We start from the raw sequence: 19,202 nt of genomic DNA on the forward strand, positions 1-19,202 counted from the left end.
TATATATATATATATATATATATATATATATATATATATATATATATATATACACACACACACATATATTATACCTCAATTTTTAATTCTGCGCATTCTTCATTTTTTTTCTTCGAGATCATCGATTTATTTTAATATTATATTTTATAGTATAGACTTGACTAAAAATATACATATACTTACGTAAATCAGGATAAGAGTGAGAATATTTACGAATGTGAGATGAATAGGTGATGCTGCATATAATACGTGTAAATAACTTTTAAATTTGCTTTAATAAAAACTTGGTCACAATTTTGAGGCAAATACTTTATTTCAACGAGATAAGCCTTCTTAGTGACCAACATATATGATAAATGTTTTAACAATATAATAATAACAATGTTAAATAATAATAATAGTACCACGGTAGTTGATTGATTTATTAATTCATTGCGCACTTTGTTATGTTATCTACTGTATAGCAATTTATTGTGTAATTATTTTAGTAAGTATAATCACTTATTCTTTATTTAAATAGTTGTGCGGTAACTGATTCGTCATTTTTTAAATTTTGTAAGTTATCTAACTACGTGAACTAAGCCAACTTGTTAAACAAAGAGCACCTCTATTGAATGATATGTTCTCTATCTTTCTAGCGTCCTAGTTTCTTACCCTAATGTTTTTGAAACGAATAATCAATAAAAAAGTCCTTACGACTCATGATATAGAGAATTTATTATTTACATCTATAGGCTATATGTTTTATCTGAAATATTATGTATAAGATAGATAAAATATGATCAACTTATTATATTAGTTTATTAATCCGATATATATTCGATCGAATTTGCGCTCGTTCTCTTTCCAATATGATTTAGAATTGACTGGTTGGCATCTATGTTACAAAATTTGTTGGTAACAATGATATTTTGAATTTGAACTATCAAAACTATAATGGCCGTTTACTGTGCTTAACGTACATCAACAGGTTAACCATTCTAATTTCAAAATGACGATCTCCTTGCAAAATATAACATTTTGTAATTTTAAGTCATATATAGGAGAAATAATAATGGGTCCGTTTCACTCATTTTTGACGATTGTTGGACCCAATGGATCCGGTAAGATTTTACTATCAATCTTTTTTTTAGAATATTACATTCATGTAATCAAAATTCTAGTCACTTTCACATATTAAATTTATAAATTAAATTATCCTGTTTAAAAATTTGTTTAATAGATCGATTATTTTCAAAGGATTAATTTTTTCTTTATATTTCTCTCTTTAATATTTTATATTTTTTCTTTGACTCTTTTACTTTCTCTAAATATACATATATATATGTGCTTTATTAATGTATTTTAGGAAAATCAAATATTGTTGACGCTGTGCGTTTTGTATTGGGAGATGTGTTGAGTGCTTTACGTGTTAACCGATTCAGCGAACTTGTTTGTAGAAATCTCTCTGGGAAACCAACGACAGGAAGGTAATATTTATCCTTATTTTTCAATTAATTTCTATTATTTTTTTCCATTATTCGCAATCGTTTGATATTTATGTTGTAGTACCTATGTAACATTAACCTTTCTGATAGACAACAATGAGGAAAAAAGTTTCACAAGGATGATACAAGGAGAAAATAGTCAATACAAAATAAATAACAAGGTAAAGTTCTATATAATTATGTATACATAATGTATACTAAATTAATTTATATTATTTTATCTTATTATATCACTTGCTTTGTTATATACTATATTTTTCAGATTGTCACGAGTAAATTTTACATGACCACACTACAAGAATATGGTTTGGATATAAAGTCAAATCACTTCCTCGTATCTCAAAACCATGTAGAATGTATTGCAATGAAAACACCAAAAGAACTTACTGCAGTTTTTGAACGAATCAGTGGTTCATATATATACAAAGCAGATTACAAGAGGTATATTTCTTTTTTCGCTGAATCCTACAAGTTTTATAAATTTTAAGTTGTTCAGATTTATTGAGTGTTTATATTATGACAGATTAAAGATGAAAGTTGCACAAATGGAAGATAAAATTCATTTTACACAACACATGAAAAAGCAGCTATTAATAAATAAAAAATATACTATAATAGAAAAAGAACAAGCAGAAAGATATTTAAAACTACAAGAGCAATATGTATGTCAAGCCTAACTATTTTTGATTTGTGTAAAATTGTTTTAAGTGTTGTTTGTACTTGTATGTAATATATTTCAATAATTATAGAAGAAGGAGAAATTGCAATATCAATTAATTCGTCTGTTTCTCATTAAAAGAATGGTTCAGACTTTACAAGATGAAAGTAAAGATATCAAATCTCGCAAAGAAGAGTATTTACGTGATAAGAGAAACGCGATAATTGTATTGGAGCGCAAGAACTTGCAGTCTAAGTTATTTACCACTTCTTTCGAAGATAATGAACAAAGAATTTTGGAATTGGGAAACATTATCCAAGAACAAAAGGTACAATATGCCGTTCTCAAAGAAAGTATTTCATATTGGCAGAAAAAACGTGATTGTGCTCGCATATCTTTGGAAAGCGCGAGTTTGGCACGTGACATGAACAAAAAAACTATTGAAGAACTGAAAAATGAGTTAAAACAGATAGCCAACAAATTAATAGAGTTAAAAAAAGTTTCAGAGGAGGGTTGTATAGAACTTAGTGACTCCCAGGTACTATACTAACGTGATATTTAAACTATTATAAGAGTAATGTATGTGACATAATTTTCTTTATCTTATGTTCTCTTTAAAAAAAAAATTTTTTTTCCCAGATTAAGCAGTATTTTGAACTGAAGAATATAGTTGAATATCAAGCGAAAGATTTTGTGAAACAGATAAACAATTTAACTCGCGAACAAAAAGTGGATCATGATCGCTTAGATAACGAAAATAGACGAAAACAAGAATTGGAAGATAAAGTGAAACAGACAGCGCTAGTGAAGGAAAATATGAAGACTCGTCTTAGGAAATTGCAGAACATAATAGTTGAATCCAGAGTGATGTTAACAGAAAAAGCAACGAAGAAGAAAGAACTTAATGACAAAATTACCGAGACGAATAATAAGTCATTGACTTTAAAGAACGACATTGCGCAAATTTTAAAGGAACTGAACGACGTCGATGTCAATAATTATACGACTTCGTGGCAAAAAAAGAAAATTGAAACGATCAAAATCTTAAAACAATTATTTCCTGGCGTGGTAGTTTATTTAATTTCTATATTATTATATACATTTTTCACATAGTAATAATAATAATTCTGTATATGTAATAATTTGATTTATGCGAGGTTAATGTACATTTTGTTTTTCAGCACGATCGTTTATCTAATCTATGCAAGCCTATTCATTCGCGTTACAAAATTGCAGTAATAAAAGTCTTTGGTAAGCAAATAGATTCCATTGTCGTCGATACTGTAAATACAGCAAAGCAGTGTATGGAATATTTAAAACTGCAAAAAATAGGAGTTGAAACATTTTTACCTCTTGACTCATTGAAACAAGTGGTTTTAAAAGAAAAATTACGGTAAATTATAAAATAAAACAAAAGGAATATTTATTTTGTAATTAATAATGTGTAACATTGCGTTTGTAATGTCGTTTTACAGTGATATAGGAAGATTAAACGTCAAATTGTTATATGATGTTCTGAATATTTCATCCCCAGAAATAGATAAAGCGATCCTATTTGTCACTAAAAACACTCTAGTATGCGAGACACAAGAAGATGCAAGAAGAGTAGCATACAAAATTGATAAGGAAACTAATGATGTAATAATAATAATAATAATAATAATAATAATAGAGTAATAATAATAATAATAATAATAGAGACATTATCTTTACACGTTTATCATATTATGTTTTAGTGCATCTCGTTGGATGGATTCTTTTATCGTAAAGATGGTATAATGTCAGGGGGGGTGATTGATTTAATAAATAAAGCTAAACAATGGGAAGAAAGGGACATAATTGCATTAAAAGAACAGAAGGTACTTTTACATTTTTTACATTCATAATGACAGCATTTATGTACGATGCTTTATATTATATATATAATTTCAGGAGCAATTAAAGAAAGAGCTCCAAGATTTGTCTAATGTTTCTTTGCTGCAGTCTGAACTTTGTGAAATTGATGCTCAATTTAAAGGACTCAATTTAAAAATAAACTTTATTGAAAAAGATTTAAATGACACCGTAGGTGTCCAACTCCAACAATTTATATATTATGCAATTTTTTTTCAAATTGAATTAATCAATAAAGGTAAAATTGTGTTTTTACAGGAGGATAAAATCACCAGAGTACATGAAGAATCAATTAAATACGATACGGAATTATCTTTGTTAAATGTACGAAACTGTTAAGTTTACTTTGAAGTACTTACATATATATATATATATATATATATATATATATATATATATTTATATATATATATATATATATATTTAATATATAAATATTATATATATAAAAACTTTTTTATCAATTCGTGAAGGAGTAAAACAAAGAGACATCTTCCCATACAGCAAATATCTGAAATATATCCCAGAGACGTTTCAAAGACAATGTGATATCTCTGAGATGTCTCTGGGATGTATTTCGGACATTTGTGTTGTATGGGTTTATTTCTATTGTTTGTAATTTCTAGGAAAAGATATTAAAGATTCAATGTGATATGCAAACAAGAGATGAAAAACTTGAAAACGTGAAAAGACATGTCTCTATAACCGAAAATTCAATCTTCGCTGACTTTTGCAGAAATATTGACGTGCCGGATATCGGTTATTATGAGAAGAGCCATCTGTGGTATAAATAAATTCATAAGTTTTATTGATAAATTTTTTACATATGTATATATATAAAAGGTATATTTGATGAAGTATATCTTTAGGACATATCAAGAGCAGAAGAAGAAGCAAATAGAACTAAAGAACCAACACGATCTTATCCAGAATCAATTGCATTTTGAAAAAAATCGCAATATGGAAAGTACGAACGATTATAAGTCAATTCTTGATTAATATATCAGTTTTAAAATCAACAAGATGTTCTCGTTGACGAATTTTGCACATGTTTTATTTTATGTACAGATAAAATTTTGAAGTGGATACGTATTGTGGAACAAGCCGATGCGAAGTTGGTCGAAATGCATCAGCAGGAGCTTTCTACGAAGAAAGCTGTCGAAAAAGAAGAAAAGAAACTATCGAAATTACAGGAAGATCGCGCGATTATAAAGGAAAATTTAATGAATGTAGAAAATAAAATAGCTCAATGCAAGTTACAAATCGATATTATCTCTAAGTCGTACCTGGAGACTCGGAGAACTGACATTATTGTACAAAGAAAAATAGGGCAACAAAAGGTTGCATGCGATAACATACTTAAGGAATGCAAGGTGAATATTTTAAAATCGATATCTCTGTTCTACAGAAAAAAATTTTTTTGGCTTTATATAAATTAGTTAGATTAAAAAAAACGTTGATTTAACCAACTTATGAAAACATGTGGCTCTCACAGTTGGAAGACATTACTATTCCGATATTGTCGGAGAAATCGCCTAGTAAATTGGGTCTAAGTAGTTCGAGTTCATTTACGGACTCTTCGATTGACTGGGATATGTCGAAGTCAAAAATCGATTTTTCACAGTTTTCCATAAGTATCCACGATAGTATAGAAGAGAATTTGCAAGATATAGTTAAGCAACTCAGTGAGAAGCTCACGCAAATACAAAATGAGCTTGAAGTTATAGTAAATCCAAACCTTAAGGTACGTAACATTTACATGTTACATACTTTGCAAAATATATGAATCAAATACGATTGTCAAAATCAATTTCACAAAATAAATTTTGCAGGCTCAAGAAAATATGGATTCCGTGATGCAAGAAATACAAGAGTTAAATAAGAAACTCAAAAAATTGCATGAGGAAACTAACGGAATAAAAAAGCAGTTTGAAGCAGTAAAAATGAAAAGATTCAATCTATTTTCAGAATGTCTGGATTGCGTTGCTACAGAAATAGATTCTGTATATAAAGTTAGTATATTCTGTGCAATGCTCTTTACTTTAAATGACATATCGAAATCTTTTTAATTCTATGTAGAGTTTGGTTAACTGCACGTCGGCTTCTGCTTTCATTTTACCGGACAATCCCGAAGAGCCATATGAGGGCGGAATAAATTACAGTTGCATACCGCCGTCTAAGTGTTTCCAGCCGTTACAGAATTTATCTGGAGGCGAGAAAACACTTGCTGGCCTGACATTATTATTCGCATTTCAACGGTATATTGATTATCCAGCTTTATATCGCACAGTCATGATAATATATCTAGGACGATATAGTAACGAATTAAAATTACTTGCAAAAAGAAAATAGTCGCAATGCTTCTACTTACAGTTATAAACCAGCCCCGTTTTTCATTATGGACGAAAGCGATGCGGCATTAGATAACGCGAATATAAAAAATCTCACTCACTTCATACGATCTCAATCAGACACTACTCAATTTATAATAGTAAGTTTGCAGAAGTTGTTATACTTTTGCTCGGATGCTCTCATAGGAGTTACTACTGAGGTAAGTTGATAATTTTTGTTATTTCATAAACCTCTTTCCCCATAATAGTTTATTTATTTTTTATTTCAGCCTGATGCAGAATATATCCAGAGTAAAGTAGTTGCTATTTCATTGAGAGAATATAAGGATAAGTCTGATACAAAAAAAGATGAGATTTGAATACCAATAAGTCGAACCATCAATCATAACATTATTTAATTTAAGAATTTGTCTTCAGCAAAAAGTAAACTACATTGTTTGGAGACATGTGTAACCTACTCTTTCTCAAATTATCGTATGAATTGTTAAATACTATTTGGTAAGGTATATTTATAAAACAAATATTCACATTTGAAGTGCAATACGATATTCAAAAAATCAGGTTTGATTTTGCAGGCCTCCTGTTTTTCTCTATAATATTCTTTATAATATTTGTATATGCATATACATACTCGTATATACATGTACATATTTGTGTGTTTATATATACATACTTGTGTTAATTTATTAAATATAATTTATTTTGACTAATTTGCGCATTTAATTTGTATGAAATAATATTGATTAAATAGTAGACATTAAATTATTGTATGTTGCAATACGATGTGATACAAAATAAAACACTTCTAATGTTCTTGGTATTTCATAACATATTCTTGTTTATTTTATATTTAGACACGTACAACGTTATTTGCATACGTCTCCTTCAAGGCACGACGTGGCGACGACGTCAAGTAAGAAGGATTACTACAATATTTAGAGCAATTACCATCATCACCATGATTGCATTAGTAAAACGGTCATACGCAGATCTGTAGTTTCCATCAGTGTACATCTGACGCATTCATCTCAGTTGCAATGTGACGATCGAAAACGAGAATGACTCAACGTTGATCGCAAAGGTCGAAGGCATGCGATACATTCTTGAGATCGATCGAGGAAATGGTTTGCTTATAAAAATTCAAGTTTTCCCACACCATAGTGGCGAAATATATTTTTTTTGTACGGTGTTTAATTGTTACGTTTAATACATTAATGTGAAATAAGATTGCATTGCTTCATCACTATAATTATTTTATTTTCAAAAGTTGAAGTTATCGATGGAAAGATATGGGAGTGATAAAATTTCTGTCATTCATCCTTTAAGTAATTATGAGAGCAATGTATATGAGTATATGCAAAGTTTCCAGTCGAATATCGATGGAAGTTCTAATATGACGAAATTGTACCGATTGTATCGTCCTGTAGGCAATATTAAACATAGTAGCGACTCTGATTTATAATCGCTGGTAACGAACACTGAGGTGCAGGTCAATGCAGTCTATTGCGGCTAACGCCTTGTAAAGTAAGACACTCGCTCGGGGAATGCGGCCAAAATGATGATTGTCGTTTAATAAACTTATTAAGTGGAAATGGCCGCGTCTTTCGGTATCGAGCCTCGGCGGCTACTGGCGTTAACTGATAAAAACGAGGCAGAACGCTACCGTGAAGTAGGTCGTTGCAACTCGCATTTTAATGGATCAGACGCTCGACAATACAAGGATGCGGCCGAAGTGAGACGTACTTGAATCGCTTGATATTAGAAGGACGTAACTTCGCGAATAATTCGTTATTACTACAAATCTTTTTCTGTGTGTGTAAATAAGATTTATAATAATAAGTCATATAATCGTAGCATGTATAAATAACAATCATATTTGAAAGAGTATTTACTAGAATTTTTATAAATCTCTCTCTATTAATGATTTTTGTTATAAAAAATTATATTTCTAAGTGTTAAACGGTTTTTCTTAAGTTTTTTAAAAATTATATTTGACAAAATCATGTCCTTTTAATATTGAAGATTTGCGTTAGATTAAAAAAATCTGGAATAAAGCTTTGACGGCGTGATATATCTCTCATGCAACCCTTAAGTGTAAGGTGACGACCTCCATTCCGCTGCGTCGTACCGCATCTAACAATACGCGGAATAATGGTTCTAAGCTGACAATACCGAGGCAAGCTCTCATACGCTTCCATGAACTCATCGCGACACTGTTTAACGAGGACTTTGAGAGCAGTAAATAATATTGATGATGTAAATAATTTTGATGTTAGATAATTATCGTTTAAAATATTCATTAAGAATAATCGATCAACGTGTGTTTAATTAATTAATGTTATAAGTTGTTGAATAACATTCATTGTAAATTATTATATATATCGAATGATAGCTTTGAAGAAATTATTAAGTTGTTATGTCACACATATGTAAAAGATAGATATGTTAAAGTTAGTTGAGAAAAATTACAGAAGAGCGAGATTTCACTTTTATATTTATTTTTATAATTTTAGGGTGTAGAGAGCATAAAATGATTTCCTGTCGGACTCGAGCTGATCTCATGAGGAAGCGTTTCCTTCCGTTGCTTCTTTACACTAGAGAAAATACAAAAGCCATTCATCGGCGAGTGTAACAAGGAAGGAAACGAACAAGTATACAAACCCAAGGAAAGGGGTCGCGGGGGAGGGACGACGAGGGGATGGTTGCGGGATAAGGCGGCGGGAGTACCGCGGGCGTCTCATAAAACGGAGAGGATGATGACCTCCCCTACATCATGCAGAACATCTGCTAAATAGATGATACGCCGGTTCGCACGAGTCTAGTTGTCCTCAGCCTCCGATGGAGGCGAGTCGGGACTAGGATCTGGATCTACGTTTTTTAGAGTTCGCTATTCCACCCCTACTGGAATAAGAGAGGATCGTTGATGAGGCGCCGGGCTGTAGAGCTAGCCGCAGGGCTCCTCGTGGTCCAGCTGCTGCTGCTGCTGTCGCCGTTGACGAACCAAGTAGACGCTGCGAAAAGCCGACCGAGGAAACGGTCCAAGCCTACGGGTCTGCAGGCGCAGCAACCTGGCAACGATTACTATTACGATTATTATGACAACTACGACGAGTACGAGGAGAAGAATGGTGAGTCCTATTTCCTGATTAGCTCGAAAGATTCACAATTGAGAATATGAGCCGAGAAGCGCGGCTGAAGAGAACATCGTCTGATCTCCAGACGGTTCTTTAAATATCTTTTAAATAAATCTTAGATATATTTTGAATCTTTTGCGTTACTTGAGTATTGATATAGTATTTGATATTCTCCAGTTGTATTTGTACTTTCGTAAAAGTTAAAATTCAAAAGATACTTAGATAGTATTTAGATTGTTTAGATGTCTTTTAAATATTTGTACTAAAATATATTCTCTGTGGTTAAAATACATTTTTTAATTTAATGAGATTTAAAGAAAAGCGACTGTTGTATTTTAGAATAAAGACAATATGATACAATACAGTGATAAATAAAAAAATATTATGTCCTGCATACGCAGTGTTAAACGTCGCGAAATACCGGAAGTCTCGTGTCGGAGTGCAATCTCGTTAAGACGCCGTACAAAACGATTAATCACTCATTTTAATCAGAACAACGCAATTAATACCGTTTATTTCAGCCTGTTAATTAAAATGCGATTTAATCCGACTCGCAGTTAGAGAGAATTTCCGGTCTATCAGCTTCTACTTCCTCGTATTAAAAACGCAAAAACGTGTCTTTTGTCATGAACTTGTAAATTACATTTGAGTGATTATTATTATAATAATAAGTCTTCCTTGATATAATAGTAATTTCCTGTTCTTTTCGATTATTTATTTAGGCACCACAACGACGTCGCCATTACCCGTGATACCAAGCACACGGCCTTCAGGTAAGCATGTTATTTACAAAAATCCTACATCATTTTAATACGGCAAATCCTTGTGAAGTCAATATGAAGAACTGATTGTAATTGTTAAATATAGAATCAGCAGTTGAAGGTACGCAGCCTACGTATATAGAAGAAACACCTACAGACTTGCCGGCTGCAACAACAACTCGATTTTATAACCATGGTACGTAATAATAAATTTAATAAATTTTCATTCTTAATTTTGGAGAGGATAAAAATTTATCCTTTTTAAAATACAGTTATTTCTAATATTAGAAAATTATTATTAAACTAAAAATGTGCATTACAGACTTGGAGGAAACTAATCTCACATCTGAACAGGATCATCCGGTGAGTTTAAAATAACTGACGATATGAAAAAATTTAAAATAATACAATTTATAAGGAATTATAATTTTATTGAGTTTTTTTTTAGGTACCCACGGAAATCTTACCGGGCGAAAGTAACCTATACAGTTCCGTGGCTGGTCCACGGGTAATTACAACTTCTCGTTTAAAATTATTTAATGAATAATTCTTCGGGAGAACGTTTATTGAAATTTATGAAGAAATGATTTATACGAATTAGGGTGAGCCTGGTCGACCTGGAGACATCGGTCGTCCAGGCGATGTAGGATTCCCTGGACATCCTGGTACTCCTGGAATTCCTGGACCACCTGGACCTCCAGGCCCTGTACCTGATGTGAGAAATTTATTCTTATAATTAAAAAATTATCATTTCTTATTTATATAAAATGATTATATACACTAGCAAAATTCATATTGTATTAATTTCTATATTTCGAGAGATAAATTATATATAACACATATTATATTATGTTATTATGAAATATATATCGGTGATAACAGGTATCTCTATATTATCAACAATTGGCTTTATCTCAAGCGAATCAGGATAAAGGTCCGACGGGTGCAGCGGCATCATTGTATGGTCCAGACGCGTATTCTTACATTCAAGCGCAAACCGGTCCAATGGGCCCACGAGGTCCTCCAGGTATATAATGATTCTGTAACTTTACGATTTTATCTCTTACTGTACAAAATATGATTGCATTATTTTATGTTTTTTAGGTCCTCCTGGAGCTCCTGGTCCTCAAGGTTTTCAAGGTACACGCGGCGAGCCTGGTGAGCCAGGAACTTCAGGCCCTCCTGGAGCATCAGGTCCAAGAGGTCTTCCAGGATTGCCTGGAAAAGATGTAAGATTGTAATTAAAAACCTCTGTTGTTTTAAACGAAACAATAGAATTATATATAGCTACTTGAGTAGAAAATTATATTTTAATTTTATTTAATTATTTATTTTAAAAATGTTCATATAAATTACAATATATTTCTTTTCTTAGAATCTTAGAATACTTAGAATTAGTATATTGTACTTTTTTGTAATTGTGTGATTTTCATACGAGATTATTATTAACTTTAGTTAAAATGTTGTATATTTTTCTTTAATAATAGGGTGTTAGTGGAGAAGATGGCGAGACCGGTCCCCCAGGATCGCCTGGTCCTGTGGGTTCACGTGGTCTCCCAGGAATGCCTGGACTTACAGGAATAAAAGGCCATCGTGGTTTCCCTGGCTTAGACGGAGCTAAAGGAGAACAAGGTGCTTCTGGTGAGAAAGGATCTATGGGTGCACCTGGATCCATGGGGCCGATAGGGCAAATAGTACGTAAAAAAACTTTAATAATTAATTATATAAATATAATATCATCAACATGTAATTTATAAAAAAATATTCATAAAATATATATTTTTTAGTTATAAAATAATTATTAATATTTAAGAATTTAATATTGAAAGAACAAAGATTGCAAAATATTTCTCTACATAAATATTCGTTATTATTAATATAGGGTCTAGCAGGACCACGTGGTGAAAGAGGTAGAGAAGGTCCATCGGGTCCTCCTGGTATGAGGGGCGTCGACGGAGTTTCTGGACCGCCTGGACAACCCGTGAGTGAACTATTTAAACAATATGTAATACTAATATATAAAAATTATCTAAGAAATATCTCTGAAAGAGAATAAACATCTTTTACATGTTTAAGATAATTTAAAAAATTTTTGTTTAACTATAACATTAATATCGCTTTCAGGGTGCTGTTGGTAAATCTGGGCCACCAGGCTTTCCAGGCAGTCCTGGAGCTAAGGGAGATCAAGGAGCACAAGGACCGAAAGGAAGTCAGGGCTTACAAGGTCCGCGAGGTAAGATATTTTTGATTTTGAAATAAAGATAAAAACAAATATCTTCTTGCTTAATTTTACTAAATTATAAAAGTTTATCATTTTATTATTGTATAAATACTCTTCTGTAATTTTTCTATAAAAAGAGATATAAATATTCTATAAAAAGAGATATAAGATTATATCTAAGACTTTTTTATGATCATTATGATTAACGACAAATAAATTCGATCAAATGTAGAAACATTTATAATAATAATAAGTGTATCATATTTATGAAAAAGCAACATTCATCTGACTGTTATTAATTCATATTTCCTGAGAAAGGTGAAAGTGGCCGTCCAGGACAGCCTGGTGAAACAGGTCCGCAGGGCCCACAGGGCAAAGACGGAGTTCCCGGTGAAAAAGGAACTATTGGAGCAATAGGACCTGCTGGTGTGCCCGGATTTCCAGGTGCACGAGGTCAACCCGGAATAGCGGGCAATCATGGCGTTCCTGGAGCTAAAGGAGCACCTGTATGTACAACTAACATTTTATTGAGAAATTAGAAAAATTTTTTAAATAATTTTAATTTATTAAAATTTTAATATAATAATTTTAATATAATAACTAATATAGTATATTTTAGTATAATTTTAATTATATCTTTGGAGGGTCTTCCGGGTGAAAGAGGTTTTAAAGGTGACGCCGGTGTAAAAGGAGATGCAGGAGTGCCTGGTCCACGTGGACTTCCAGGGCCACCAGGAAACGAAGGGAAGAGGGGAAAAAGAGGAATGCGTGGGCCAGTCGGTGCCGCGGGTCCTCCTGGAGAACGTGGTACACCTGGAGTCCGAGGTCTTCCTGGACCAGACGGTCCTGTCGGACCTCAAGGTACAACTTATTATTTTTATTTTAGAATATATGGGCATCATTGAAGTTGTATATATATGTACACACATAATTTTATTAATTAATGAACAAACTAAATACAAGTTTGTAATTTTAATATTTATAGTTATATTTTTTAATTCATTAAAATCTTCGCAAAAATAATTTTTACCTCTTTTTTTAAGGTGTAAAATAATAATAATAAGGTGTATAAAAATAATAAGGTGTAAAATAATAAAAGCAATATAATTAATTGTAAATAATCGCGATTATGAATTACTTGCAGGACAACCTGGTGATCGTGGTCCTGCTGGAGCGATTGGATTAAAAGGTGCCACCGGAGATCCTGGACAACCTGGATCGCCGGGACTACAAGTACATAAAAATATCTTAGCATTATTTAGCATTTATTTTTATAAATACTGTATATAATATGTAATTATACATTATGATTAAATATTTCAGGGTGCACGTGGTTTAATGGGTAGACCCGGAGCCCCTGGCAAACCAGGCAATCCTGGCGAACGTGGAATTCAAGGTGCAGATGGCAAGCCTGGAGAGCAAGGTCCACCTGGATTGCAGGGTCTGCCAGGACCATTAGGAGCGCCAGGAGAGAGAGGATATCCTGTAATTTATCGATTATATATTGTTCTTCATAAATTATAATTCATATATTTTAGTTTTGTAATATAACTTATAAAATTTATTGTGTCACACATATATAGGGAGAACCTGGGAAAGATGGTGAAGCTGGTAACCCAGGTCCGCCCGGTCCAAGAGGTGACATCGGCAAGGAAGGACCTCCAGGAGTGCAAGGACTACTGGGACCATCGGGAAGTGATGGTGCGAGAGGTCCTCCGGGGCCTGTTGGGTCTAGAGGTTTTCAAGTATGCAGCATAGAAATGTATTTACATTTCCGCGATATACAACAAACAATGTAGTAATTTACTGTGCAAATAAAACGTGCGTTTGCTTCAGGGTCTTCCAGGCACCGCCGGTAATCCAGGTGTTCCAGGCAAGGATGGAGAAGCGGGCGTGCAAGGGCCTCCTGGCCCACCGGGACCAATTGGCAACAGAGGTGAACGAGGATTTCCGGGAGAAAGGGGATCAATGGGCTCACCAGGACCTATGGGCCCAAGAGGAGAAACCGGAATGCAAGGCGCTGATGGTGTCATTGTAAGTTGTTGAATTATATATGCTGAATCATGTTCGAAGTTAAAGTGGATTAAGTGGTGATTGAAGATTTAACCTTCAAATCACAGAAAATTTTGTAACAAATACTCTTTATTTTTTCAAAACGTGGTTTTCAGACAATCTAAAAATAAATTGTTCAACTACATTTATTTTATATATAGTTTTATATTTAGAATAATAGACCATTCTTCCAAAGGCCTTGAATCTGATAAAGATAAAATTCAAATTCATAAATTTTATATATTTGCATATAATTATGTATATATTTTAGGGATTACCAGGACCTAAGGGAGACCAAGGAAATTTTGGTCCACCGGGATTATTAGGACTTCCTGGCCCAAGAGGACTACCTGGAGAACTTGGACAGAAAGGAGAAAGAGGGGCATTTGGACCTGTTGGACCAGAAGGTCCTTCAGGTAATATTTTATATTATCTGATATTATTTATATTGTTTATATTGATCACTATATTGATCTATTACATCAAATTATATAAAATTAAAATTAAGTTACTGCAAAAGATTAATGCTAATCTATTAACATATATAATTTCAACATTAGTAATTTATTTAAATTAATGTTTTTTCTTTGAATTTATTTGTTGCAGGACGTATTGGAGAACGTGGTTTACAAGGAGAAGTTGGTCCTCCTGGTGCCCCCGGAGAACCAGCAGAACGAGGTGATCCAGGTCCACCAGGTCCTACTGGTGAGCCTGGGGCTCCTGGAAATCCAGGAGAGAGAGGTCTTCAAGGATTGCAAGGATTACAGGGTTTCCCAGGTCCACAAGGATTAATAGGACTTCCTGGTTTGAAGGGTGATCGCGGCTATCCGGGCTTAAAAGGAGAACAAGGGAATCCGGGACTACCTGGTAATGAAAAGTTATCTTTAAGTTATTTCAAAGTTGAAAAATGAATAAAATCGCTTTTAAATTATACAGATAATTATCTTATGCAATTTATGTAAATAGCATTGATTAATAGGCAGTCCAGGTGAAGTTGGACTACAAGGGCTTACTGGACTTACTGGTGCTAAAGGAATTAGAGGCGAACCGGGTGTACGAGGTGAATCTGGTTTAATGGGGCCACCTGGCATTATGGGACAAGTTGGTCCAGCGGTAAATTGTTATAATTATCTTATTTTATAATATTATAATTATCTTGTTTCAATGGAAAAGAAATGATAGATGGACCTATCCATTTATTCTGAGCATTTTACAATAATAAAGATATGTACATTATCGGAAACCACGATTAAAAATGTTTCAGGGCCCACCAGGAAATGTAGGGCCATCTGGTGCTCCAGGATTAATTGGTATAAAAGGCAACGCGGGTGATGTTGGGCGTCCTGGAATTCCAGGTCCTATTGGTAATCCTGGCCCACCCGGAATAGATGGAAATAAAGGAGAAAATGGATCTCCAGGGTCCCAAGGACCAGCTGGCCCTCAAGGACCACAAGGTACACCTGGTGAAAGAGGTTTGCCAGGTTTACCCGGTTCTCCTGGTTTCATAGGAAATAGAGGACTACGTGGAGTACCTGTAAGCAAAAATTCTTTGTTAAACTGAAATTATTTTGTAGAATTATTGTATAGTTCATTAATTTTTAAATTCATTGTTTATCACAGGGTGAAACTGGACAACCAGGAAAACCAGGAGCGGAAGGACCACCTGGACCACCTGGCGTAGTAGGTCCTCCTGGTCTTTCTGGTCACATAGGAGAAGCAGGACCAGAAGGACCGGTTGGAAAACCAGGACCGCCGGGAATAGGTGGTCGACCTGGAGATAAGGGACCGCCTGGTATATCTGGCGCAACAGGCCCATCTGGTCCTACTGGATTACCAGTATTTTCTATTCAATTTTTACGCGATTTAAACAATATCATGAAAAATTATATCAATAGTTATGAATTTATATGCATTCGTTCCAACAGGGACCACCTGGACAAACAGGGTCTACAGGATTTCCCGGAGAACGCGGGTCAAAAGGAGAAGCGGGTCCACAAGGTGTGGAAGGTCCACAAGTAATACAAATTAATTCTATGCTATTTTTTATTATATCAATTAAGTAATAGTAAATTAATAGAGTTTTTAATTTTCAGGGACCACGAGGAAAACCCGGTCCAGCGGGCCTCGAAGGGGTAAAAGGTGATCGCGGAGAAGAAGGACAGAAGGGTTCTAAGGGACATCGTGGATTCAATGGTTTGCAAGGATTGTCTGGATCTCCTGGATTACCAGGAGAAAAGGGTATGCCCGGTTTGCCAGGACTTCCCGGTAAAGATGGAGAACCTGGGATCAGAGGTAATCCTGGACGAGATGGTAGTCCAGGGCCCATCGGGCTTCTAGGAAATCCTGGACCAAGAGGTCCATCTGGGGAAGAAGGACGTCATGGATCACCAGGTCCTCCAGGACCTCCTGGCCCACCTGGTCCACCCGGAGAACTTGGTTTCGGATACGATGCTGCATCTTTAGCAGCACTTATAGGTTAAGTTTAATTAATTCAAAAGACAATGTACACTTGCCATTGAGTTTCGCACAATGTAAAACTCTAAAGCATTTTAAATATTTAAAAAATGCTTTTAAAATATTGTTTAACCTTTATATATGTTTATATTTTAACATATAAGTTACATTTTTAATTATATTTTAAATACATTTTAAGGTATTAAGGAATATTAATCTTGATATTTTTCTTAATTTTGTAATACACAGGACAAGGCCAAACTAAAGGACCAGATCCACTTGGCGATGAACCACCGAGGATATTTGGTAAAGATATCACTGAAGAAGAAAGAAGAGAATTACTTCAGAAAGCTTACGAAAATTTAAAATCCTCTTTTCAAAAATTGGTGAAACCGGATGGTCAAAAGAATTCACCGGCTAAAACCTGTCGAGATTTATTTGTCGCGTACCCAGATAAATTATCCGGTAAGTTTTTGATGATAACTGCACATAGTGCCTATACAAAGATTACCACATTCACTTTTTCATTCATAATATTTCAAAATAGTTAAAGTAACATAAATTTTTGATACATATGATTCATATGTAACAGGTGAATACTGGATTGATCCGAATGAAGGGGATATCCGGGATGCAATTTTGGTGTATTGCGATGCTAAGAAACGCGCTACTTGCCTTTTACCAAATCCTCCTCGTTCACCGGAGATCAATTATATCACTGATCAACAAGAAACTTGGCTCAGCGAGATAGAAGGCGGCATGAAGGTTGTTTTATACTTTTTATACATTTCATAATCTTGTGTTAATTATTATGTAAAAAAATATATAAAAAGTCTTCATAAATTTATGTTAACATATTCAACTTTTGCATTCAGATCACATACAAGGCGGATAGCAATCAGATTAGTTTCTTGCAACTGCTCTCGAAACACGCGCAACAAAACATCACGTATCACTGTAAAAATAGCGTGGCATACTTTGATTACGAGCGAAAAACGTACAGAAGGGGCTTGAAGCTCCTGGCTTGGAACGACGTCGAGCTGACACCGCGGGGCAATCAACGTCACAGATATGAGATGATGATGGACGAGTGTAAGGTAAATCATTTTTTTTTCATTCGATTCTCTTAATATAGTTTTAATAATAATTATCTAAACAACCATATATTACGTTCTATTTCTCTGTGATATATAAATTATATATATAATAGTTTCGGAATAATAATCGATAAATTATATATTCGTAAAATTTATAGGTGCATCAAGATCACTGGGGTAAAACTATTGTTTCATATGAGACGGACAAACCCATAAGGCTTCCCATCCTAGACATGGCTTTACGTGACATCGGGCGACCCGAACAGAGTTTCTCCGTCGAGATCGGCGCAGCTTGTTACGAATAACGCAAGGTGTAACGATGCAACACGACATTGCAATTGTTATCTTACTACGAGCATCGTTTTTTATTGCTAAGGAAACGAAGTCTTCCAGTATGTCTTAAGGGTACTTAAGAACCCCTGACGACTTTAATGCTATTTCTATCTTTTTTTACAGGTTTATACAGTACTCTAGCAATTAAACGTTACTTAACTTAATCCGCGTTGGTCTGTATTGTACACGTTGCTGTTATTTCATTCAAGAGTTCTCGAATAGCGACAGTAATTTAGAAATACCTAGAAACAATTATCTGTAAGCTATATTGCACCTCTTACATTCCAAGACGGAGCTGCAAATCGATAAATTATATCCGTGATGTTACAACTGAACAATTTAATAGCCACAGAATTATCCGGATATTTTTTTTCTCTTAGATTTCGCTCGTGAGTGCTATAAACCTGGATATTTCTGGACATAAAAATATATCGCGTAAGCGCGAGTCTAAATGCGCACGATGTCAAAATATTGTGTACATAATAATAGATAAGTTCTATTTACGTCGCTTTTACTTGCGCAGCTATCTGTAGAAATACAATTGTATATGCATAATGAAATTTACAGTCAACATGTTTTCATTCTATATACTTAAAAACATCTTGCACAATTTTTCTTGCAAATTCATAGCTTTGCGTGTTTTTTCATTTCTTGCTTATATGTTAATGATGAAACATAATACAGTCCTTGTATTCTCTCTAAACATACTCTTAGAATAGACAACAGTCTTTTCTATAACTTTTATCTTTGAATTCTTTTCA

At 33.8% G+C, this 19,202-nt stretch overlaps 1 protein-coding gene across 1 annotated transcript; it reads left to right on the top strand.

Moving 5' to 3' along the window:
- Positions 1 to 46: 46 nt before the first annotated feature.
- Positions 47 to 19,012, top strand: LOC116848625. Its single transcript, XM_032824927.1, is given in 47 exon segments — positions 47 to 1,103; positions 1,349 to 1,469; positions 1,549 to 1,648; positions 1,750 to 1,928; positions 2,011 to 2,149; positions 2,237 to 2,683; positions 2,785 to 3,213; positions 3,327 to 3,538; positions 3,621 to 3,783; positions 3,882 to 4,004; positions 4,078 to 4,209; positions 4,297 to 4,362; positions 4,665 to 4,822; positions 4,908 to 5,005; positions 5,107 to 5,411; positions 5,534 to 5,782; positions 5,871 to 6,050; positions 6,118 to 6,296; positions 6,412 to 6,589; positions 9,301 to 9,517; positions 10,246 to 10,296; positions 10,391 to 10,480; positions 10,607 to 10,647; positions 10,733 to 10,792; positions 10,886 to 10,999; positions 11,167 to 11,311; positions 11,389 to 11,513; positions 11,772 to 11,978; positions 12,167 to 12,265; positions 12,409 to 12,517; positions 12,824 to 13,011; positions 13,150 to 13,366; positions 13,650 to 13,738; positions 13,829 to 13,990; positions 14,089 to 14,250; positions 14,342 to 14,539; positions 14,884 to 15,064; positions 15,164 to 15,424; positions 15,537 to 15,670; positions 15,822 to 16,091; positions 16,178 to 16,393; positions 16,483 to 16,572; positions 16,651 to 17,032; positions 17,261 to 17,476; positions 17,604 to 17,776; positions 17,887 to 18,108; positions 18,267 to 19,012. Coding segments are annotated over 47 exon segments (8,136 nt in total). The 5' UTR covers positions 47 to 991; the 3' UTR covers positions 18,414 to 19,012.
- Positions 19,013 to 19,202: the final 190 nt, after the last annotated feature.

Source organism: Odontomachus brunneus, unplaced genomic scaffold, assembly GCF_010583005.1.
Source record: "Odontomachus brunneus isolate Ranch 3 - 2012 unplaced genomic scaffold, Obru_v1 Obru_scaffold_005, whole genome shotgun sequence".
Lineage (NCBI taxonomy): Eukaryota > Metazoa > Arthropoda > Insecta > Hymenoptera > Formicidae > Odontomachus > Odontomachus brunneus.